The 23,711-nt window shown below is 47.5% G+C and overlaps 1 protein-coding gene across 2 annotated transcripts in view; it reads right to left on the bottom strand.

The window, feature by feature from the left end:
* Window positions 1-1,491: 1,491 nt before the first annotated feature.
* The window catches only part of NDEL1 (nudE neurodevelopment protein 1 like 1), a 30,197-nt gene continuing 7,977 nt past the window's right edge, over window positions 1,492-23,711 (bottom strand). The window contains exons 2-10 of one of the 2 annotated variants that reach the window (XM_032431856.1): window positions 23,443-23,540; window positions 21,345-21,498; window positions 20,278-20,426; window positions 18,478-18,614; window positions 16,480-16,653; window positions 12,522-12,613; window positions 9,041-9,192; window positions 5,909-5,943; window positions 2,671-2,726 (exon numbers count right to left, since the gene is read on the bottom strand). In XM_032431856.1, coding sequence (XP_032287747.1) covers window positions 2,719-2,726; window positions 5,909-5,943; window positions 9,041-9,192; window positions 12,522-12,613; window positions 16,480-16,653; window positions 18,478-18,614; window positions 20,278-20,426; window positions 21,345-21,498; window positions 23,443-23,528 — 987 coding nt within the window. In that variant the 5' untranslated portion in view covers window positions 23,529-23,540 and the 3' untranslated portion in view covers window positions 2,671-2,718. Of the gene's footprint in view, window positions 2,727-5,908; window positions 5,944-9,040; window positions 9,193-12,521; window positions 12,614-16,479; window positions 16,654-18,477; window positions 18,615-20,277; window positions 20,427-21,344; window positions 21,499-23,442; window positions 23,541-23,711 lie in introns of both variants that reach the window. The other variant, XM_032431855.1, reaches the window with a different exon arrangement.

Genomic DNA, 23,711 nt, shown 5'->3' with positions numbered 1-23,711 from the left:
TTCAGCGAGAGCCGGGCTAACCTGGGCATCGGGCAGCCTGGGGTCAGGGGCCGGCGGGGGGAGAACCCACTCAGAGGCAGGAGGCTGACAGGCGATCGGGGGGCTGGACCGGCAAACAGCCTGTGCTGACTTTCATACCAGGTGGCATGATGCTCTGTGAGCAAGTACAAAGTAGCAACCTGAACCACATGATCCAAACAGGATGCTGAAAATGAGACCAGGAAGTCAACCAGCTTCCTCAGGGGCTCATATGCCAGGGGCCGCTGCAGCTATAAAAACCCCCCCAAACCTGTGGGGTCCCTTCCCAAAGGAGACCGGGAATAAGCCTGCAGCATGCCACTGCCCTTGCAGGGACCTGGCCCACGCCATGCTGTCCTGGGCCCGAAGAGGCGGCAACGTCTGGTGAACGACACACGGGCTCCTGCAGCCAGGGCCCCTGCCCCAGCCATCAGCTGATACACAGCCTCCATAAGACGATCCCAGGGGCGCTCCGCTGGGAAGGAACTGAGGAGTCATCGCGGAGCCAGGGGCAAGGATTCAGGGCCCCAGAACCCATCCTTGCTTTAACTGGAGCAGCTCTACTTCATGTTACAGATCTGAGGCTCCTGCATAAACAAGAGAGGTCTGCTGGGCACCTAAACCTCTGATCTAATCCAATCCCTCCAGGGATGGTCGGGGAAAGGAAGTGGGAGTTGCTGCCCGTCAACAAGAGACGAGTTTTCTCTTCAGCTGCTCGGCCAGCCGGGCAACCGGGCCCAGCACACACACAGCCCTGCGTCTCTCTCGGAGCCAGCTCACGACATGTCGGGGAACAACTAACAGAAGATATTCCTGCCTGCGTATTAACGGACAGAAGAAAATTCTGAAAATGTATCCTCTCATTGTTTCTCATTTGCTTACAAATTTGATTCACTTTTCATTGACTTCTAGTTTTAAAACTACAAACCATTCTCTTCGTTCATGCTCCTCATTAGGAGCAGAGTGCGGAATCTGATACACTCGTGCAGGCCCCCAGTTTGCCCGTTCCTCGCGTCCCGTCACACTGGGTCTTCGCTCCCAAACGGTACCTTCTCTCACTTGCCAACACCAACCTGAGGGAGGAGGAGAGAAGCCCAGACCCCAGGAACGTCCAGTCCCAAAACACGACACATGTCATGAAAGGCAGCACAGCTGGACAACCCGCTCCTCGATCCACAACCTGGCACTCGGCCTCCCTCAACGGCCCGGTCCCTCCTCCCAGACTGCCCCACGGGGCCCTGCTGGACATCACAGCTACGAGCAGAAACGAGCCCCAGGAATCAGCACGAGAACGCCCGCTCGGGGCACTAGCCGCCTCCTCGAGAGGCCGCCGGGCTTTTCCTTGCCCCGGCCCGTGGCCGCTGTCTGCCCACTTCTCCCGCGCCGGAGCATGAACGACAGCGCCGAACCTGGCTTTGGAACTCCCGGTCTTCTCCCACAGGCTGGCAGAAACCCAATAAAGCAACCTCGATCCTTTGTTTTCTGTGAAATTTATTGTTTCCACATTAAAAGACTTTTTGAGGGGAAGTATTTTTTTTCTCTTTTAACCACATGATGATCCTATTCGGCTGCCCAGAGTAGGACACTCTCAGTCGTTAACATGCCATATGAATTCTGAATAAATAAAAGCTACAAAGCCCAAGTTATATACAAATATCTTAGGCAATAATGTTTACAAACCTATGTACAATAAAACAAATGTAAACAGTAAATGCAGCATGAGAGTAATCAAAGGATGCACAGGGACAACCATGTACGGCCGGTCTGCCTCCCAGGAGCCGGCACGAGCCAGCCCCCGACTCAGGCCACCCGACCCTTCCTAACACAACTGGACAGGCCCTCGGAGAACACAAAACGCTCTGGAAGATGTCACTTAACTGAAGGACCAGAAAGCTGGCGAGGAGGTTGCCCCCGCCCCCCACCTGGAGCCACGTGGAGGAGAAGGGTACGGCACAGAGGCACCAGGCTGCGTGTGCCCCGGCCCAGAGCCTCCCCTCTCGGGTTCAGACGGGCATTCTGCTGCTCTGGGGGGCAAGTCTATGGAATGATAACTGTTAAAGTAAAATCAGAAGGTGCAGAAAACGTTCCCTAATTCAGTGACCTTCCTGACTCTGTGCCAGCAACAGGCCAAACTGTGGGGAGTGGAGCTGGGGGACACATGATCGTGAGCACTGAAGATGCTTGGGTGGGAGCTCAGGAGGAGGGCACGTGTTGACCTGATCTGGGGGAGAACTTCTAGAAGGTCTGCAACGTCTTAAACACAACTAAACCCTATCAGTACAGCAGGGTGGGAGCTATGAGGCAGGTGTGAGGAATGGGGACTTCTGCATCCAGTGACCAAGGAATACACGTCCGTATCACCTTGTGACCCACGAAAGTGCAATCATGTGAAACCAACGGCACGACGGCGAGAAGAGAAAACAGCCAGCATTGATACCGCGCAGAGTCCTGGGGCGGGGCGGGCCCGGCAGCCGCCACCCGCATGCAGCCTGCCCTCTGCCGGCCACGGGGAGGCAGACACGGGGGCCCAGGCTGGGCCCAGGCACCGAGGGGTGAGGCTTGGGTGTCCTGGGCTGCTGGAGGAGGGCAGGAGCCCCCCCCGGAGGCCGGGCACTCACACACTGAGGGGCAGCATACCCGGTGCTGACGACGGGCGCGAGGAGCCCAGACCAGGAGGTGGCGGCGCTGGGTCAAAGCCGTTTACTGCCCTGTGGGGGTGACCAGAGCAGAGAGGGGAGAAAAGAGAGAGAGAGAGACGGTCATTTAAAATCACTCGACACACAACAAAAGCACTTGCTCTCTATAACTACCCCTCTCCCTGCCCAGGGTGGGATCAGAGCGGCCCCAGGGAGAGTGGCCTGGAAAGCCTCAGCTGGTCAGAGACCGAGAGAGTTCGGAGGACGGAGAGCAACGCGCTCACGTGCCCCCTTGTCGACAACTTTGTCCTGCCGGCCACTGCACCATGGCCCTGGTCTAAACATCTGCCCGTAGGGAACTAGCTAAGTAAATAATGGTACAACTAAATGATGAGTATTGCACGGCCATTAAAAACACATTCCACAGAGTTCTTTAACAGCATGGGAAAATACTCAGAATGTCATTAATGCTAGGTCCAAAAAGCAGCAGGTCACCAAATTGTGTATGTTCAATGATGTGAAGTAAAAAAAAAGTACGTGGTAACATTCCAGATTCTAAACTCCAACCTCTTATATGGACCTTACTTCTATGTAGCTAAATCTAGAATGTGGGGGGCTACACACACCCACACATATATGTATATAAAATCATCTATGTTATAGAAAGAAAATTTAACAATGGTTACTTTTCCTCCATCTGGGTAGTGGGTAATTTTGTTTACTACTTTCCACTTTTTTGTTTTTCAAATCTCCTACAATGTACATAACTTAATAAAGGGGAGAAAAATAACTCTGTTCAACTGTTTGGCAATATGGGCAGGCACGTCTGTGGACGCGGGAGTGCCCCGCCCGCCCCGCCCCGCCCCCAGGCGCTGGGATGCAGAGCCCCAGCCCCGCCCCTGCCCCGCCCCCGCCCCCGCCCCGCCCACCGGGCCGCACAGCCACCAGAAGCAGAGGGAAGGGGCGCAAGTCTTGGAACCTCTCTCAGGAAGCCACTCCAGCCCTTCCACACGGAAACCCTTCGCAGGAAGATCTGTCCTGCTAGCAATTTGGGAGGTGCGGCCAACTGTGGGGGCTGCATGCACCACCCGTGCCATCGCTGTCCCCCCACCTGCTCATCAGCAGGGACTTGAGTACAGGCTCGAGAGAGGTTCTCTTAAAAAAAGGAGGAGGGGAGCAGGGCAGACACACACTCCCTACGAAGACAGTTGTTTCATACACTGAGCAAGTGAGTGTAACCTCTGAGAAATGCATGCAGACACTCGCGGACGACCCCGGACTACTTTGAAGACAGAGTTAACCTCCCAATGCAGAAGCTGCGTTTGAAAGCAAGCCACCCACACACAGGCCAAGAGCAACAGGAGAGCCCTAGGAACTAACTGATCCCTGCTGCACGGCTTCCTCCCTCAGCGGTGTGCACCCAGGACCTTCCCTTTTCTTCCTGGGCCTTTCACTCACCCATCCGCATCCTCCCATGGCTTCCCGTGCTTGTGCCTCTTCTCGGGGCCGGGCCCACGCCCCGCATGCCCCTGCAGCCTTCACAGCATCAGCCCATCTGCCATGTGTCTGGCTAGTCCCAGAACCTCTCAGCGAGCACCAGGAGGGCCTCACACACGGCCTCAGCTTCAAATATGCCAACGTCCCACTCTGGCCTCTCGGAGCACGGCGGCCGGCAGGGCAAGCCCCACTGGGCGCCAAGAAGAACCCGGCACCTGTCCCCCAGGGGCATGCGAAAGCCCCACAAGAATGGCCCCACACGCAGGTTTTAGGGCTGGGATTCCTGCAGTCTCAAGCCAGACGGACCTTAACAAAACAGCAAGCTCATCCCTATTGTTCTGCTGCTGAAGAAACCAAAGCAAGCTAAGTCCAGCCTGAGCTCACCCCCTGAACGTGTCAATGGGCGCCCAGGCCACATTCTCCCTTCCCAGGCTCCTCCTGGCCGACGGACACCTGACAGCCCTCGGTGAGTAGCAACTCCCATGCTCCCGACACGGCTCAGCTCTAATGGGAAAAATAAGCAGTGCCAACCAGCAGAGAAAAGGAGGACAAGAAACTCGACAGGCAATTTCCCTGTGCGGATGGAAATGAGAATTCTTGATGTGATCGCTGGATGCAGCAGAGAGAGCATAGCCTGCCAGGCTCGCACCTAGCACCTGTCTTCTGAGGTGAGGAGTGAGAAGTAAAAGGCCAGAGGGAGAAGAAAGCTGACCCTATGGGGGGGGGGGGTCCGGTGAGGTCCCTTCCTGCGACCGGGAATCTGTGCAATGGGGGAGGGGTTCCAAGAGGAGCGAGGCCTCCATACTCACCCCTTGGGCTTCGGAGGGCAGCAGCAAAAGAGCCGCAGGGAAATGTGCCAGTGGGCAACACAGGACTGAATGGAGAGGGAACGCACAGGGAGAGAGACACAGACCTGGGAATCATCTATACAAAAAACGTTCCAGAAACATCATGGTCTTACCACCAAAATCTAGCTCAAGAGTCTGAAAAACAGCGAGTCTAGCTAAGCACAAGGCCTCCAGTCAGCTGTAAAACAGCAACAGAAGAAGTGGAGAGAGGGGCAGAGCTGGCGAGCAGGACAGAGCAGAGCTCGCAGACCCACCCCAGCCCGGCAGCCACGGGCAGCACGGGAGGAGGCCGGAGCTGACGCGGGAGTGCACACGCACTCGCTCCGCCAGCCTGGCGACACTGAGGAGCGATGCTCAGACGGAAACGTGCGCTCCTGCGAGGCCGACCTCGGTCTCTCTCACACACACACACCTCCGTCTACCCCCCCCGCTGGACGCGGGGAGTCCAAGAGCGAGCGGAGCGGGGAGAGCCCCAGGCAGCAAGGCTCCGTCACCACTGGACCTGCCTCGAGAAAACAGAAGGCTCTGGGCAAGGAAGAACTTCGGTCTCCCATGAACTCAAGTCAAATGTGATCCCGGGGCCTGAGAGCGACGCGCGACCCCCACGTCCGGACTCGCGGCAACGTCACCGCCACGGCGCCGAGCCCACGCCAGGAGCGCCACCAGGCCCGCTGGCCACCACTGCCCCGGGACCACGACCACGAGTGCCTTCTGTTCTGCGCAGCCGAACCCGGAGTCACGACGTGGGGTTGGGTCAGACCGGGACTTGAGAGCTCACTCACGGGCCGTAAGTTGGTTAAAGCGGAGTCAGCCCCATGCAGTTAGTAAAACCAGCTTGTTAGTGTGTCTTCCACCACACAGCAAGATGGAGAAAGAAGGAAAAAGAGCACAGCAAACAAATTCAGTTACCCATGAACAACGTGGGAAATATGACTTTTTCTTGCCTAGTAAAAAAAAGGAAAAAACATTAAACAGTAATACAAGTACTATTTTCACAGCGTGCCCTAAAACTGGCCTACGCCCGCCTACACACAGCCCAAACGAGATCACACTGGCTTACAAAATCAGGTAAGTGATACTTAAGAGGCTGAATGAAAACGATGGCGAAAACGGACGGTTTTTGAGAGAAGTCAAGTGACCGTACTACACTTGAGGTTCAGATGAGGAACACGAAGGGCTGTCAGCAGTTGGAGAACACAGAGCGACGCCAGGAAGGAGGTCCAGCGAGCCCCATTCTAGAACCTGGCAGAAGCCATCACAGACTAGATGAAACCCTGTTTCCAGGAAGCCGTCAAACCACCAGAACTTACAGAATATTTTCGGACCACACGCGGAGAAGGTGCAGCATCTGGTTTCCTGTGGTCAGGCCTCAGGGCATCGCAGGCCCTCGTGGGAGGGGCAGGGCAGGGGGGCCGAGCGCGTCTGCACGCACGCGCACGGTCTCTGGGAGTGCTGGGGAGAACGCAGGGACAGTGCCACAGACACTCTCCTTGGGAGTGGGGGGCAGGGCAGGCAAGTTCGAGCCGAAGGTTTTTTAAAACGGAGTTTTCTCTCCTGCTACAACTCCAAGCTACACACTTGGACGCTTCTGTAAGAAGTGGTATTTTTACCTGCCAGACTCCACAAGGGAGCTGGGGTTGAGACGCTTCCGCCCGTCCCATCACGGCAGGTACACACCATCATGACCCTATCTAGTCAGCAGGCCCGCAGGAAGAAAGGCCAGAAGGAAGGCAGAATCAAAGCAAAGCAGCAAGGTGCAAAACCACAGTGTGAGTCAGCTTCAGGAACACGGCCACTAGACACGTGTGGTTCAAGAAGCAGGTTAATACTGGAGTGTGGACGTACAATCCGTTTAGCATATAAACTAAACACCTGAAGCCGGCCCACAAAAGCATACTTAATCCTTAACAGAAATAGTACATTTAAAAATCTGTCCTACATAGAGCAAAGCCAGGCATCATATCTGTAAGTGTGTCTTTCGAGAAGCCTATCTCCAGGTTCAGTTAACAAAGCCTGCACGTGCATCCAGAATGTTCCTCAGGGGACAGGGGCTCCGTGACGGAGCCCAAAGCTCCTGGCTCCGGCTGACTCTGCACCCCCTGCAGCTCCCTGAGACGGGGTCTATCTCGGGCCAGCAGCACCCTGGTGCCGTGCATCAGGGCCACTGGAAGCCAGGCGCAGCGAGCTTGCACGGACAGCGACCCCTCCCTCATCGTGACTGTCCTGAGGACTCCCTGCGTAAGAGGCATCGCCCCAACCCACCCATTTCTGGTTCCTGCTCGTTCTCACGTCACAGGGCGTCTGAGGCAAGAAACAGGATTCCAGATAAAGACCCATAACTGGGGCGCCTGGGTGGCTCAGTTGGTTAAGCGACTGCCTTCGGCTCAGGTCATGATCCTGGAGTCCCGGGATCGAGTCCCGCATCGGGCTCCCTGCTCGGCAGGGAGCCTGCTTCTCCCTCTGACCCTCCCCCCTCTCATGTGCTCTCTCTCTCTCTCATTCTCTCTGTCTCAAATAAATAAATAAAATCTTTAAAAAAAAAAAAAAAAAAAAGACCCATAACTGCTCTACTGGAGGTTAATTACACACTGCAAAAATTACAAGTTGGACAAAATAATTAGGTTCTGTTTTCAACACTCGTGAAGACTACCCCTCAACTTTCCCTGGATTATTCGGGAGAAATGGCAACTTTAATGTGAAATATCTATTTATTCCACTTACCATTATAGTATAAAAATGGGTACTCCTCAAGGTTGCCTGAAACTCCTAAATCTGAGGAAAATTAATTTTATACTTACTCCCCCCTGAGGAACACCCGTGGTTAGAATGAAGTTCTGCTTTATATATTGCTACTTTAGAACGTGCTCCTTAATGAAATATGTGCCCTTCAGGGTAGAAGTCCCCTAAGGGAGAGAGAGAAACCAGAACACTCTACTCCACAAGTTGGGTGGACAAAAAGAAGCTTTTCAGAGTGGACTGTGTGCCAAGTCAAGTCCTCCTGAAATGTGCCACGGTTACTGAGGAAAGCAGAAAATATAAGCTCCTTTAAGAAACTGTGAACATCTCTAGACTTGTATGTGTACTGTTTTCACAGAACAAGAACAGGTTCTACAACTCGAAACAGAGACGGGGCAAGGGAGCATGGTGCCTCGATGCTGTCCCAAGAACGGCCACCTTAGGGCATCTAGTCAGCGTAGCCAGACCACAGGTCCTGACTGGTCGTTAGCTCAGTGAAGGCACATCCAGTCAAAGTATAACCACACAGTGGTGGTGTTTTTTACCTGAGGAAGAACAATATGCACTGACAGGGAAAGATCCTGGCGATACAAGTCACGAAGGGGGTGGGGGTTGCAGAGCCTAAACCAAGTCTAATCCCATAAATTTTTTAAAAAATATGTATAGCAGATGCATAAAAATATGATTTTACCTGCCTAAGAGAGTAAGTGTAAGGATGCAAAGAGAGTATGAAAACAGAAAACATGTACTCTTTACTTATACACCGCTGCACCAACTGAAATTTTTTCACATTAAGGACGTACCATTGCTTCAATCTTATGCCACTTTTTTTTACACTGTCAATTGCCCAAAAAACATCTTCACATCATACAAAACCTGTGTCCCCTAAACTGTATCTGATCCAGCGGTTTCCTATTTTTCTAAAATCTTCAGACAACAGGTTTCTTGCAGAGTCTGCACATACATGATCACACATGATTCTACCCTTACCAAATATTGGCCAAGAAAGTCTTTCACTAGCCTTTAGGCGCCTTGAGAACAAGGACTATTATCACAGTCGTCTTTAATTCCCAGAGCCTAGTACTGCTTCCCAAGACAGAAGCATCAAGAGTTCTCCGGGCAACAGACTCCATGGGGACCAAAAGACGACAACAGATTTATGTCCCCTAAGACCTGAATGATACCGCTTCAGGTAGGTTTATCAAACTGAGTTTACCTTTTCAAAGTTCAATAAGCTCACTTAATAATGTGTGACTTTAGTACTCAAAAAAAAAAAAAAAGCATTTTAAATTGTCCAAGACTTACCCTTTGTCAAAGAAAGACGTATGTCCTGATCGAGAGAACTTTGTGCCGTTGTTATTCATCACCCCACAGTTAACATTCCCTGAAATATAGGATTTTCGTGATGCTTGGTCCTTTGCAAAATTCCTGCAAGCTGCTAATTTGGATTCTAAAGCCTACAGAAAGAAGGAGGAATGATTTGGTTGTCAAAACAGTAGCTGTACATAAAAATCTGCATTTCAAACCATTTCTATTTCAAGACTAAAATTACACTCTCTCTGTTGATAATGGTAGCCATTCAAGCCACAAACAATCACCTCTCTGATAGAAAGAGGGAATGTTTATGCTGACTCCTAATGACCTCAGGATAATGTACTTATTCCTCTCAGTATTACGGATGAATACAGACATAATCCTGATCTTACAACTAAGAAAAATGTGGCACAAGTAGACAGATCCCAGGTCTCTTGACCCTATCCATGTTCCTTTCTGGGTTGGGGACTATTAGAGAGCCATTAATTCCCTTATTCAAGACATTCATTCATTCAAACACTTGCTGAGCATGATCACAGAGCAGGCACAAGCTGCCGGAGGCCTTGGTGGGACAGACACACAAGGGCAAGCACTGGGTCCCACACCGGAGAAGAGAGTGGTCTAGAAATGAGGACTCCGCAGATTTCACACCAGGTAGCAGACAAAGTCAGGGCTGTAAATGAGAAGATCAGGAATTCAGGGACAGAATTCTGAATAAAATCAACCCTGGAACGGTGGGGCAGACGAAGACCCAACAAGATGACAAAGAGGAATGGGCAGGAAGGCGGGAAGCGGACCTGACACCACATTAGAGAAGCAAAAGAAAGAGAGCATTAAAAAAAAAGTCAGTGTTGAATGTTCCAAGTAAAAGTAGGGCAGAACAGCATCCATTGGGTTTGACAGTGCTGAGCTCATCGACGAGCAATTCTGGTGGAGTAAGCAAGGAACAGAGTCCAGACCAGGATGTCTGCGGAGCGGGTACGCAGGAAAAAAGGCTAACAATAAATGGAGACAGGCTTTCGGAAAGCTTGCTGTGAAGGGAAGAGAGAAAGAGGATGACAGCTAAACACAGATATAGGGTAAAAGAGTAGTTGCTTTTACTTTTTAAGATTAAAAAAATGGTATAGTATGTAATACACAAATATTACATATGACATATATGTATAATACCTAATGTGTAATCCATAAAGATTACGTATAAACACTAAAATACAGTAAAAGGCTGAAAATACAGGAGACATCGACAAGAGGGCTGGGATGGGATGGGACCCAAGGCACAGAGGGACAAAATAAGCCGTGGGCAGGAACATGATCCTTGGACCACTGAGATAAAGAGGAAGAATGGTTACAAACAGAGGTAATATCAGGAGAGTAATAATAGAAGTCAGAGAGGAGAACAAACAAGTGGAAATCAGATGGCCTTATTTCTCAGTGGAAGAGGATGCAGGGGTGGGGCTGGAGCCTCCAGTTCAAGTCCGTGGACAAAGGAGGACAAAGAAGTAGAAAGGGAAACACTCCGAAGAGCACACGGGGGCTGGCAGATAACCGCAGACCCGATGACATCTCGGAAGGCGGACGGTCAGCCAGATGGATAAATCGTACGAGGGCTCCCAAGGTCACCTTTCTGCACCATTTCTGAATAAATTACGTAACGTCATAAGCTAAACAAGGATCAGAGAAAGCTGCGCATGGGAAGCCCAGGCAGAGGTAACCCAGGAAGAGAAATGGGACAGTGCCCCTCAGAACGCCGGCACAGAGGGCGCCAAATAAGAAGCTATAGACACGAGACGTAGCCAAGAAAGGACAGGTTTCTTCTACCCACAAGAAAAAGAAGGTAAGTAACAACACCAGAGAAAAGAAAAAGCATGCAAGTCAGCTCCAATACAAAAATGAAAACACTTGGTATGATTGAGTAAATGATTAAAAAAAAAGGCCTGAAACATCTGTTGTGTGGCAGAGATAAAACGACCCAGGAGCCCAGCTCCTCCTCTATGATTTTGCAGCCTACAATCCACACATGGGCAGAAAACTGTAGAAGCTGCTAGTTTTCAATTTTCAGAACCAACTAGTGGAGAGTTCAAGATGGGACAGAGAGAAAGACACACACATACAACAGGGAGCTGAGATACAGTCTAATAAATTCAGAAACAGAGGTTTAAGCATGCCATTTCAAGTTTGAAAATTACCAAAAGAACAAAAAATTAAAAAGTGGGAGGTGGGAGTTAAATTCCTCATCTTTTTGCTTAAAGTTGGTAAGTCAAGACATCAAAAAATAAGCACAGTATTTTGAGTTATGGAGCCAAATACCACAACTCTTACAACAAACAGGATTTTAAAAAATGGTTATGTTAGGAGTGAAAATTACTCTATGGACTGTGTGAAATAATTTGTGCATGTTGCTTTTTATAGCAATGTTAAAACGCACACTTGGAATTAATCTGATGGTCAGAAAGGAACTTTGTAAGCCAGAAAAGGCCTCCCATTTCTTCATTATGTAAAGTATACTGCAATTTCTGCTTTTGTCAGAAAATGTCTCTCACAAACAAGTAAGTGAAGGGGTGGTGGACAGCGGGCAGTTTCAGGGGTAGATTACTGAAAAGAGAGATAAAAGTTGCCCAGGGAAACAGGAAAGGGAACCCACGCACGAGATGCTAACTTCACAGTGGCATAAATCCACACAGTTATCTGTTTCCTGCGATCCAGATTCAGAGAAGGGGAGCTCCGACTGCTGGACTGATCCCGACTGCAGGTCTCCTCCACGGCCAAAAAGACCATGAGTCAGCACTGACAGAGGAAGCCATCTGTGGGATCACCAATGAGCAGGAAAGAAAGGAAAGCAAGAGATGGCTTTCACTCATTTCACCCGAAGAGTCCTACTGTTGATAAGGTCAAAGAGTAGGTGTATTCAAGCAAAAAACTGACTAAGCAGAAAAACAAGTGTAATATTTCAAAAGCCCAACTGTTCTGGAAGCCAAGGTTAGAGCCAAGGAGACAGCACAGAAGCTGAAGTGGCCAAGAGCAGGGAGACGGGCGTGGACTAAGAGCATAAAGTCCTGCCCGACGGCCAGTGCTGCAGTCCTCCGGGGAGAAAGCTTAGAGGGAGGCCACAGGGAGGGCGGACTGCGGCAAGAACAGGATCCAAGAGTGGTATAAAACACACAGCAGGCCGGAGAACAGTTATCTTAGGAAAAGACGGAGGAGTCATGATGCAGAAGCGGCCAAGGAGAAACCGAAGCAAACCCAGGGGGATCTCAAGAGCGCAGTGCACAGGGCCTCCTGCAGAGGCCCCAGAGAGCCCGAGCCCCGGCGTGTTTATCTGGAGCAGTCTCGGCCGATCACTGGATGGTCCTGCTTCTCTGCCTCATCACAGCCTTTACCACAGGAAGGAGCCCCTTCTCCCTCCCTCGCTCCAAATGCAGAATTCAACACCGTGGCAGGTGACGTACCTAGGGCTAAATAATTGAATACTTACCCCTACTTTCCGTAAGAGATCCCCCACGATGTTGAGTGCTGATATCCTAGCAGAAGGAGTTAGTGGACTGGCACCAAAACCGTTTGGTATAGCTGGAGAGAAAGAAAAGGTGAGTGATTACACTTGCAGGTGTCTTTCCCTTTTGTTGTCGGGTGTCACTGAGCAGGATACACTCAATGACAAATCGATACAGTATTCCAAACTAGGAACGTAAGCTATAAAGTGGAGACGCCATAAATATGTTGAACTGTCTCCTTCAACTGATGGATACTGAGACTGTATATAATTTTACATCATGAGCAATGCTAAAAGGACACATATCCTTAAAACATCTAGACAAGTATTTCCAGAGAAGATTCCTAAAAATAGAACTGCTGGATCAGAGGATACGCCCCTTTTCCCACCTTTAAGAGAGTCTGCCAAAACGCTCTCTGATGAGCCTGAGCTCATGTCAGCAATCCGTATGGCTGTGCCCTCTATAATAGTAGACGTCATCTTTTTTTTTTTTTTGGTCAATTTGATAGTCATTTTGTTTTCTCTTTTGTTTCCTTAATAACTAGACATTTGAATCTCTTCTTCTGGAAATCATGTTTATCCTCTGCACTTTGTCTACTGGGTTGTCTTTCCTTTAATCAATGGGTAAGGGCACTAAACACTACAGATATTCACCCTTTCTCTCCTAGATCTTGTATTTCTCAGTGTGACATTTATCTTTCAAACTTTCTGTTTTGGTGGGGGAGGTTCTGGCTTCCTCACCTCAATATTATAAAATGTTGCTCTTATTTCCTCCTAATGTTTTCCTAAATTTTTTTTTTACATTTAGATCATTTAATTCATCAAATATCTAAATTTTTTTCATCCAAATGGATAGCCAATTGTACTAATACCATGTCATGAAGACTCATCTCATCTGAAATGGCACTTTACATATACTGAATTTCCTATATATTTTAGTTCCCTTAAATTTATTAGTCTGTTCCACCAGAAATATTCTGCTTTCATTATTACAGTGTTTTTTGTTTTTGTTTTGTTTTTTAAGATTTTTTATTTATTTATTTGAGAGAGAGAGACACAGCGAGAGAGGGAACACAAGCAAGGGGAGCAGGAGAGGGAGAAGCAGACTCCCCGCTGAGCAGGGAGCCCGACGCGGGGCTCGATCCCAGGACCCCGGGATCATGACCTGAGCCAAAGGGAGATGCTTCATGACTGAGCCACCCAGGCGCCCTCATTATTACAATGTTAAAATACACTGTGGTATCCTGAAGGAGAAAGCTTCTTGTTATTAACCTAATTCAAGCTTTTCTTGGCACATTTACTCTTCGGAGTAACTTTAAAACTTGCCAACTTAAAAAACCCTGTTTTGATTTTTATTAGAAATTTAAATTGCTGACTGATTTGGGGACAGTGGCTACTGCACCAGGCTTCCCATTCACAATCAGGGTTATCCAGCGTGATATTCACATCATCTTGCACGCCCCTCAGCAAAGGTTTTCAGTCATGCACATTTTTTCAATTTTTGAGATAATATACATGATGGTTAAGAGCTCTTGAGCTAAACTGCGAGAGGCAAATCCATTTAGTAACTGTGTGAGCTTTAGTAAGCGGCCTGTATGTAGAAGAGGGCTGATAACCTCACTTTTAAAGTCCGTTGTGAAGTTTAAATTAGTTAATACACTTTTTAAATACCTAGCACATAGTAAGTACTCAATAAATGTTAGCTGTTACTCTTTTAGCAGCTTTCTACAGAGTGCTAATCAGTATATAAATGCTTTGTTGCTGGTGCTGTTCAGACTGTCCTTGGCCTCCAGAATATCATCTCACTGAAGGGAGGGACTTCGCCTTATTCACCAGGAGACTCCCGGCATCTAGAATAATGCGTGGCATAGAACAAGCGCTCGACAGGATATAAATAAACTGCTGACTTTTCTCGGCAGGGATTTCCAGATCTCGTTTTTCCCTATTCCTCTCAAATTATGAAATCTGTGCTTTAATGGTGAGTTGTCTTAAATGCTTTTTGGAAACAGGCGCTGTTACCAATAAAATGCAATTAAAGACAGACCACTTCACAGAGCTCAGCCCTTCAATCTTGCACTGATCTCTCATCTCCTGCTTCTCGTTAGGTCTGTGCGGACTTCTTTGTCACACAACTGCTGTGAACCAGTGCGTAGCAGCTTTCAGGTTAGTGAAAGTTCATGCCATCAGTTCCAGTCTAAAACACTGTCCACCTGGACAAATATTCCTGCCTTGGAGTTGACATGTCTTAATCCTGTGCCAGAGTAAGCAAGCTCTGCGTCCCACTGAACTCGCCCAGCTCGCTGCAGCCAAGTCCGAGTTAAAACTCTAATGAGCTATTACAGGATGTGCACCTCCCTGGGTATTAACCTCGACTGAAGCTCCAGACTATATTCTGATTCATGCTCAACTCACAAAGTTTCAGAACTTAACTGCAGAATTCTAATTAGTACCTAAAAGCAAACCTTTGTCAATTCTCAAATGTTGGTAATTCTGCGATCCTCAAATGCCCAAGTAGCCATTCTAAAACGTGGGCAGTGAGGGTTCCTGATGACTGCTATCACCTGTACCCTGGCCTGCCCTAGGTCGTCAGCAGCAAACTCAGCACGAGGACAAAGAACACCACCTATCACTATACAGCATTTTCATACCTCTTACCAAACTTCACCTTATAACTAGGCGAAGGATGAGTTATCTATTCAAGGGCTACTGAGCACCTGAAATGCGGCTAATACGACTGAGAAACTGAATTTTAAGCTTTAACTCACTTACATTAATAAAGATGTAAACAGTCATATGTGGCTAGTGGCTACGGGACTGGGGGGCGTAGGCACAGAGTGCTTACATCACTAACTGCCCAGAGAGAAACCTTCTCCTACCACTCTGGAAGATAAAACCCTTTATTTAAAAAAGAGAGGGGAAGAAGGAGCTTCGTTTTGGGAAGAAAAAAGTATGGAGGAGTGGGAGTCGCTGACATATCTCTAAGCTGCAAAAATGAAATAAATCCGAATAAAGAGCTAAGGGGTTCCATTCCAAGGTTCTATGCAGTGGCTGCTAAGCGGTTTTTCTGCCTATCTAGATTTTTAAAAAACACCTCTGCTGATGACAAAAGAACATTCTCTATGTACTAGTCATCGGTGACTCCAAATGTCACCTCTGAAAACGGCAGCCACGGGGGCGTGTAAGAGGACGGCCGTGTCCGCCTGAGACAGTCTTACACGAGTCTGAATGGCAGCTCAACCCGGCTCGGTACGGTCTGCGTGTGAAGGCGGCTAGTCCTCCGTGATCGGTTCAAAAATCGTATTTACGGGGCGCCTGGGTGGCTCAGTCGTTAAGTGTCTGCTTTTGGCTCAGGTCATGATCCCAGGGTCCTGGGATCGAGCCCCGCATCGGGCTCCCTGCTCCGCGGGAAGCCGCTTCTCCCTCTCCCACTCCCCCTGCTTGTCCTCCCTCTCTGTGTCTCTGTCAAATAAATAAATAAAATCTTTAAAAAAAGAAAGAAACCGTATTTACAGGTGCCACCCGACGTGGGTGTAACAAGGAGGTGTGTGCAAACACAAACAAGCACACGCAGCGGGGAGAGTCAGGGTTGACAGCAGTCGGCTCTCAGGGTAAGAGGGCAGCCGGACCCCTCTCTTTTCTTTTTCGCTTTTCCGGCATGAGAGTGGATTGCTACTAAGCATCAAAAGATCGACTTTGCCTGAAAACCTTTAACTTTTTAACATCGCAACGGACTGAGCCGCTCATTTCACACGTGGCCACGGTGGCCCTGCTCCCCGGGTGGGAGCGGCCCCCGAAACCAACCGCTTCCCCCGCCTCACAGAGCGCGTGGCCTCCGCAACTTTATACTGAAACCAGCGCTTACGCGCGCCTCGCCCCGCTTCCCCAGCCTACCCTCCCCGGTTGGTAATCTCCTGCAGGTTCAGAAAGAAAAGACATGGCAAACCTTTTGGTGAAGGAAAACTGTTCTCCGTGCCCTTGCCAACAGGGGTGGCTGGCAAAGAAAGTGACGCCTGCACCGCGGAGTCCATCTTTTCACAATCGAGGGTCGGAGAACTGGGGGCCGACTTTCTGGTTACTTCCTGTTGTCTTTCCCGAACTGCCAGTTCTTGTCTTAAATCTGCAAAATGGGGCACAGGCAATAAAACTCACCCGAGGAAGCAAATCCAGACAGCAAAGTCACCTGTGAAATGCCATAAAGACGTTCTGCCTAAATTACGATTTCTCAAAAACTATTTCCTATGTAACACTTTTTATTTCTCGGGGTAAATAAATGACAACCCTACTGTCTAAATGATGTTTGAGAATAATTTAAAAATGCTAGGACTGATACAAATGCTCTTACCTAAGAGAGCAGTTAACTATGCTCATATGTAAAAAAAGAAAAAAAGAAAAAAAAATAGGGCAGAGTCCAAAGAACTCGCAGTGAGCCTATATGACACAAAAATAAATATTCTTTTCAACTCATTTGCTTTTATTTTGAAATGATGTACTTTGGGGATTACTGCAACATCAGTGAAGTACATTTTTGTAATTTTAAATGGGTTGGTATTTTTTATTAATTATCAGAATGCACTATTTTATTTTAGAAAGGAAGTATTCAAAATAGTTGCAATTTTTTTCTTGCTTTCAAATACTGAATTTTTAAGCCAAAATTAACATTTCCTTTTCCAGTTACACAACTGATTTACAGAACACTCATGTTAAAAAAGGATACAAATTTATCCCATTTCTGGGTATATATCCAAATGTCTACTCATGGATAAATGGATAAAGAAAATGAGGTACATGCATATAATGTGATCTTATTCAGCCTTAAACAGGAAGGACATTCTGACACCTGCTACCACATGGATGAACTTTGAGGACATTACACGCAGTTAAAATGAGCCAGTCACAAAAGGACAAATACTGTACAGCTCCACGTATATGAGGTTCCTCGAGTCGTCAGATTCACAGACACAGAAAGGAGAACGGTGTTTCCAGGGGCTAGAGGAGGGGGAGGGGAGTTAGACTGCTGTATGCACACAGTGATTATATACTTTCCTTTAAAATTCTTCTTTCCGGAGCGCCTGGGTGGCTCAGTCGGTAAAGCGACTGCCTTCGGCTCAGGTCATGATCTCAGGGTCCTGGGATCGACCCCTGCATCAGGCTCCCTGCCTGTGGGGAGCCTGCTTCTCCCTCTCCCTCTGCCTACTGCTCTCCCTGCTTGTGCTAATAAATAAATCTTTAAAAAAAATAATAAAAATAAAATTCTTCTTCCTTCCTTTTTTAGTATGTGACAGAGTACAGAATATTATAAAGAAGAAAATGGTCTCTATAATATGTGCACATATGCAGTGTTATTATATGCCTAACACAAAATCATTTACATAGAAGCAAAAAGGAAAAAACTTAAACAAACCAAGCAGGACATGCACACTGGTAGCAGAGTTAAGGTTTTGGAAAACAGACCAGGGTCTGAATCCCAACTGAAAAGTTGTTTTTTTTTTTTTAATTTGAGAGAGAGAGAGAAAGAGCAGGGAGAGAGAGAAAGAGAGCATGAGTGGGGGGGAAGGAGGAGAAGGAGAGGGAGAAGCAGGCTCCTCACAAAGCAGGGAGCCTGATGCAGGGGTTGATCCCAGGACCCTGAGATCATGACCTGAGCCAAAGGCAGACGCTTCACCAACTGAGCCACCCAGGCGGCCCCCAACTGAAAAGTTCCAAGACTTTGGACAAAACTCAAACTCTCCATGCCTCAGTTTTCTCACCTATAAAATGGGGCTAATACTACCTACCTCTTAGAGTTGACACTGTAGGCATTAAGAGACTAAAAGCACTTAGTGTCGTGCCTGACAAAAGAATATAAATGTACATGGCTTCAAAAGTATATAAATGAAGCTAGCTTAGAACTTGGGCTTAGGGATAGTAAGGGAAAGGATAAATGTTCAGTTGTCAGTTTTACCTCTCGCTTCATCCTTTAACCGTTGGACGGACACCAACAAAGACTCCTTTTCATCAAGTTCACTTTCTAAAAATGCATTGCGTTCAATGGCCTGATTTAGCCTTTGTTCAAAGTCTTCCAGTGAAACTATTGTTGCCCTAAAAAAAAAAAAAAAAATTCGAGTCCACGAATTAAATAATAGCATGCAAACAGCTAATACAACAAAAGGAAACTATCAGCTTATCTCATGCCATTTCTTGACCTAGAGAGCCAGGCCCAGTTGAAAGAGAATGTCCCTTCTGACCTCTGGTGACATTTAGTATCTCTGCTATTAGTTTGGGCCATTCAATATATTCTCTTAAATTCCCACCAAAATTCACTACAGTTCCTTAAAAGGAAGGCCATTTACTACACATTGTATCTCCCCCCTGGATTTTAAACACAGAACAATCAAGTTTACACATTTTCAGGAAGAAAACTTTACAACAATTTTAGAGTACATTAAGAATTAAGAATTTGTTTAAAACACAAAGTCCCAGGTCCCTACCAACTCCTCCTCCTGCATTTCTCGTCTTACTCATTTATTCAACAAACGGTAACATGCACCTACTATGTGCCCCCCGCCCACTACGTGCTACCTAACGTTCCCTAACCTCAAGCTCGAACTCTTAATGCCCTGGCCAAATTTTATCAAGTCCTATCAAATGTCAAATTGTCTCTCAATCCCATCTGCTCTCCTCCAACCTCTTGCCCTGGCTTAATTCTTCATCCATCACCTGAATCACTCCTAAATGGTCCTTCTCCCTACTTCTAATTCCTCAGTATTATCCTCTCAACTCGAAATCTTATGTTACTCCTTTGTTTAAAAAATTCTTAAAGAGCCCCTCATCGCCTCCAGAATGGCTTTCAAACAGAGCATGCAAGGTTCTCCCCAACCTGGCCGCGACCACCTTCCAGTCCCATCTTGTTCAGCTACACTGTCTCTATGCACTTCAAAGTGAAATATTCCTACCTCCCAAGCCTTCCTGCCTCTCTGCCTCCCCATCTCCCTCTTCACCCGGCTGGCTTCTTTCCTCCTTGGAGACTCAGCTTCAATCCCAGCCAACCTCCCCAGTACCCCCAGGGCACGTAGCGGCTCCGCTGTCGACGCCCCGGAGCCCCGGCACACGCTCTTCACCCGAGTATTTCTCGCGTGCAATGTCCACACCTGCCACACCCAAGGTAGCCTCAGCTCTGGCACCAAGTCAGGCACTGAAGGGTCACTCATATGAATAAGTGTAAAGTAACAGGAGTTCGGTTGGGAATGGTTAAGAAACGACTAATTATAATCACAGAGAAGCTCAGCAACAGTACCGGCAAACTGCTCTAGGCCGAGCTGTGCCATCGCCAAGGGAAGCAGTATTCTGAGAAAATCTCATCGGTTCGTGTTAAAGCCGAAAAGAATGAAGAGGAGTAGGGACGTAAAGACGGATCGGCGGGGAAGAAACTGCAGACTTCAGGTAGGAGATGTGGGGCTGAGGACAAGGGCGGGAGGACTGAGAACACAGAGGGAAAGACAGGGGAATGGAGGACACGTGCTCTAGAGAAAGACCAACAGGAGCAACCAGGGGACCCGAAGTGGGGGAAAAGGACAGAGGGGAAGAAAACCCTGGAAGGGCTTGATCTGGAGAGATGAGGATTTGGGGTTAGCGGCGATGTGATGAGTTACAGGGGGACTGAAACTCTGAAAGGAGATGTTCTGGGACTAAGATCCAGGTGACAGGCTGAGCCTACAGACCCAGATCTTCCTCAGATTCTACGAAATGCGCGCCCTTCGTTTACCTTTTCGCGCGCTCCAGGTCATCGTTGGCCTGCTCCAGCTCTCTCACGTACTTATGCAGCTGCTCCTTAATGGCCCGAGTCTGACTTAAATCATCCTCCAATACTGACACCTGCTTGTAGCTCTGTGCATACTGATGTTCTAGTTTCTCCTGAACGCGTGGGAATAGGAAGGAGAGTGTGTTATTGATATACAGGAAGTAACCCAAGATATGGAGGTGGGGGAGATCCAAGGAATTCACCACCAGCTGAGCTGAAGGTAGTAGTGGTAGCCTTCTCCTCCTTATAATATTTAAAACAAACAAACAAAAAAAACCACACACACACATTCATTCCAAGTACCTTAACTCATAAATTTGGAGAGTCAACCACTCTCCTCTCGGAAAGAAATCTAATAATGATCTCTCTGGAAAGAAGTAAACTAGTGAAACTGTTGCCTCCAAGACCCCACACGTGGTGGGAGGAGCTCTGGGTTCTCAGGCTAAAGGCGGCCCAGGGGAAGCACAAACAGGGAGACTATCAGTGAGTTCCAATTCCCTCGCTCTCACCTGCCTTCCCCACCTTCCCCAAACCACACTCTCTGTAGGCTCTGAAATGGCCCAAGCACTTGACTAAGGCAGGCGCTGAACAGCAACAAAAGGGGTTGATTTTTTTTAATCCTGGAAATAACTTTTTAAAAAGGAATTTTTTTTAACCCCAACTAAACTTCAAAACTAAAGAGACTATGAACAATAATGAAACAAATGTGTAGTTCATACTTATAGAATTTTAAAATACCGTGGAATGAGGCGATCTGTCAAATCAGGCAGCTTTTGAAGATGACAGGAATTACACTATATTACAGGACCAGTATAGCTAAAAAACTGCCAGCTACAGAGTTTCTAAGTGAACTCCTGAACCCTAAACCACCTTTCCCTTGGTTCCATGAAAGAGAAGTTTATTTCAAAAATTCACTTTAAGCCTTTTCTATTTTTGTTGCCTACTGCTCTTCGGTTCCACCTAAAATAATTCTATTTCTCATTTTAATATAAGCCAGCCCATCAGACACTAGCTTCTACTTCCAGGGTTACCTTTAGCGCTTCTACTTCATACTTCAGCCTTTGGTTGTCAGCCTGCAAGTCTCTGTTTCTTTGTTCAGCCTGTACCAGCTGGGCCTCCAGCTCTGCTTCCAGTTCTCTGCTGCCCTCCTGGAATTCAACTAGCTCATCCCGAGCTTCCTGGAAGCTGATGAGAGACATCGCGGGACAGAAGAGTTAGAGCAGGAACCACAGGGCCAGCCTGAAGATGATTACCCATCTGCTCAGTCATTTTGCCTGGATGCACCACCATACACCGTACTACACAATAAACACAGTCTGCTCTGCAGCTCTGATTCTAGAGTCAGGCTTCAGTGAAAGTGAGTTAAAAGGCCCAAAAGGGGGGGCGCCTGGGTGGCTCAGTCAGTTAAGTGTCTGCTTTCAGCTCAGGTCATGATCCTGGGTCCTGGGACCGAGCCCTGCGTCGGGCTCCCTGCTCAGCGGGGAGTCTGCTTGTCCCTCTCCCTCTGCCCTGGCTCCTGCTCGCTCTCTCAAATAAATAAAGTCTTTTTAAAAAAATTAAAAAATGGGGCGCCTGGGTGGCTCAGTCGTTAAGCGTCTGCCTTCGGCTCAGGTCATGATCCCAGGGTCCTGGGATCGGGCCCCACATCGGGCTCCCTGCTCAGCGGGAAGCCTGCTTCTCCCTCTCCCACTCCCCCTGCTTGTGTTCCTGCTCTTGCTTTGTCTTTCTCTGTCAAATAAATAAAATCTTTAAAAAATAATAAAAAAATTAAAAAAAAATTTTAAAGGCCCAAAAGGACACATTTTATACACTCACTGCTAGATCTTTCTTATTTAAGGTGTAAATAAAGCACATATACTAATGCCACAAAGTAGTGTCATATTTAGATAAGTGTTTTTCAATACAGTTGCTTTCCTTTGTAATTGTTATTTTTTTAAGAGTTTTACCTATTTGAGAGAGAAAGAGAGAGCACATGCAGTGGGGTGGGGAGGGGCAGAGAAAGAGGGAGAGAGAATCCCAAGCAGACTCCCTGCTGAGCACGGGGAGCCCAGTGCAGGGCTCAATCCCAGGACCCTGATCATGACCTGAGCCGAAACCAAGAGTGGGACACTTAACCGACTAAGCCGCCCAGGAGGCCCTCTGTTATTTAATTTTATGCATTTAAAAGCGTTATTCTGAGAAGGGATCCAGAGGTTTCCCCAGCCTATTAAGGCATCTATGGCACAAAAGGATTAAGAAAACCCCTGCCACAGACAGACCCGTTCTAGATCCACTGGCACAATACAGTAACGACCTTCAACAATAACAATGAAACAGTGATAAAAGGTTTGATAAGGCTTAACAAGCTCTGTAAAACAAAGCAGGAAAATGTGTGTGTATGTTAGAGCACATTTTAAAAAAGAAATCCAAGGGCGCCTGGGTGGCTCAGTTGGTTAAGCAACTGCCTTCGGCTCAGGTCATGATCCTGGAGTCCCAGGATCGAGTCCTGAATCAGGCTCCCTGCTCAACAGGGAGTCTGCTTCTCCCTCTGACCCTCCCCCTTCTCATGTCCTCTCTCTCTCTCATTCTATCTCTCAAATAAATAAAATCTTAAAAAAAATAAAATAAAAAGAAATCTAAGACAAATTTTGGTGCTCAAAGGTTAAAGTTTCCCCAACTACTTAAAATAAGTGAGACCTTATAAAATGCTCCATAACCCCTGAAACTCCTCTCGCCCCCTTCACAGCTTCGCTGGTTCCTGACACTGACAACACTGGCCTGGAGAGAACTAGAGTCCGCTGTGCGTGCCCTTCACAGCTTACTGGAATCTCCAAAGACCACACAAGGAGGCGGAATCAGGGCACACACAGCAGGCCAAGGATGGCCAAACCCAATAAGCATAAAAGGAGGTAAACTACCAGAAGAAATTACAAATGTGAAGTTTTCTTACTGTTTTAATAATTTGAGTAATAAAGATTTATGGCATTTTCATACTATTTAAAGACAGCAATGGTATGACTATTTCCAGAATCCCAGCTTCAATAAGAAGTAAATAAACAAATAAATAAATAAATAATAAAATAATACATATGTTAGAGTTGGTATATTCCAAATACCCTCCCCTATTTTCAGGATGCTTTTCAATATTACCTTTGTTTATACTTCAAGGAAAGTTCCTTCCAGTAAGCAGTTTCCTCCTTTAAACTCGAAAAATCTGGTATATCTTCACCATCCATGATCAAGAAAGCCTGTGAAATATTAAAGACAAATTTTTAAGTTAAATAGAGAACAGGGGCACCTGGCTGTCTCAGTCCGCGGCAAGTGTAACTCTTAACCTTGGGGTTGTGAGTTCAAGCCCCACACTGGGCGGAGAGCTTACAATCAATCAACCAATGACAGCTATTAAAAATGAAATATAC

The sequence above is a fragment of the Phoca vitulina genome, unplaced genomic scaffold, assembly GCF_004348235.1.
Source record: "Phoca vitulina isolate PV1807 unplaced genomic scaffold, GSC_HSeal_1.0 scaffold47, whole genome shotgun sequence".
Lineage (NCBI taxonomy): Eukaryota > Metazoa > Chordata > Mammalia > Carnivora > Phocidae > Phoca > Phoca vitulina.
Note: the sequence above shows the minus strand (reverse complement) of the source record. Positions and strands in the feature narration are given on the sequence as shown.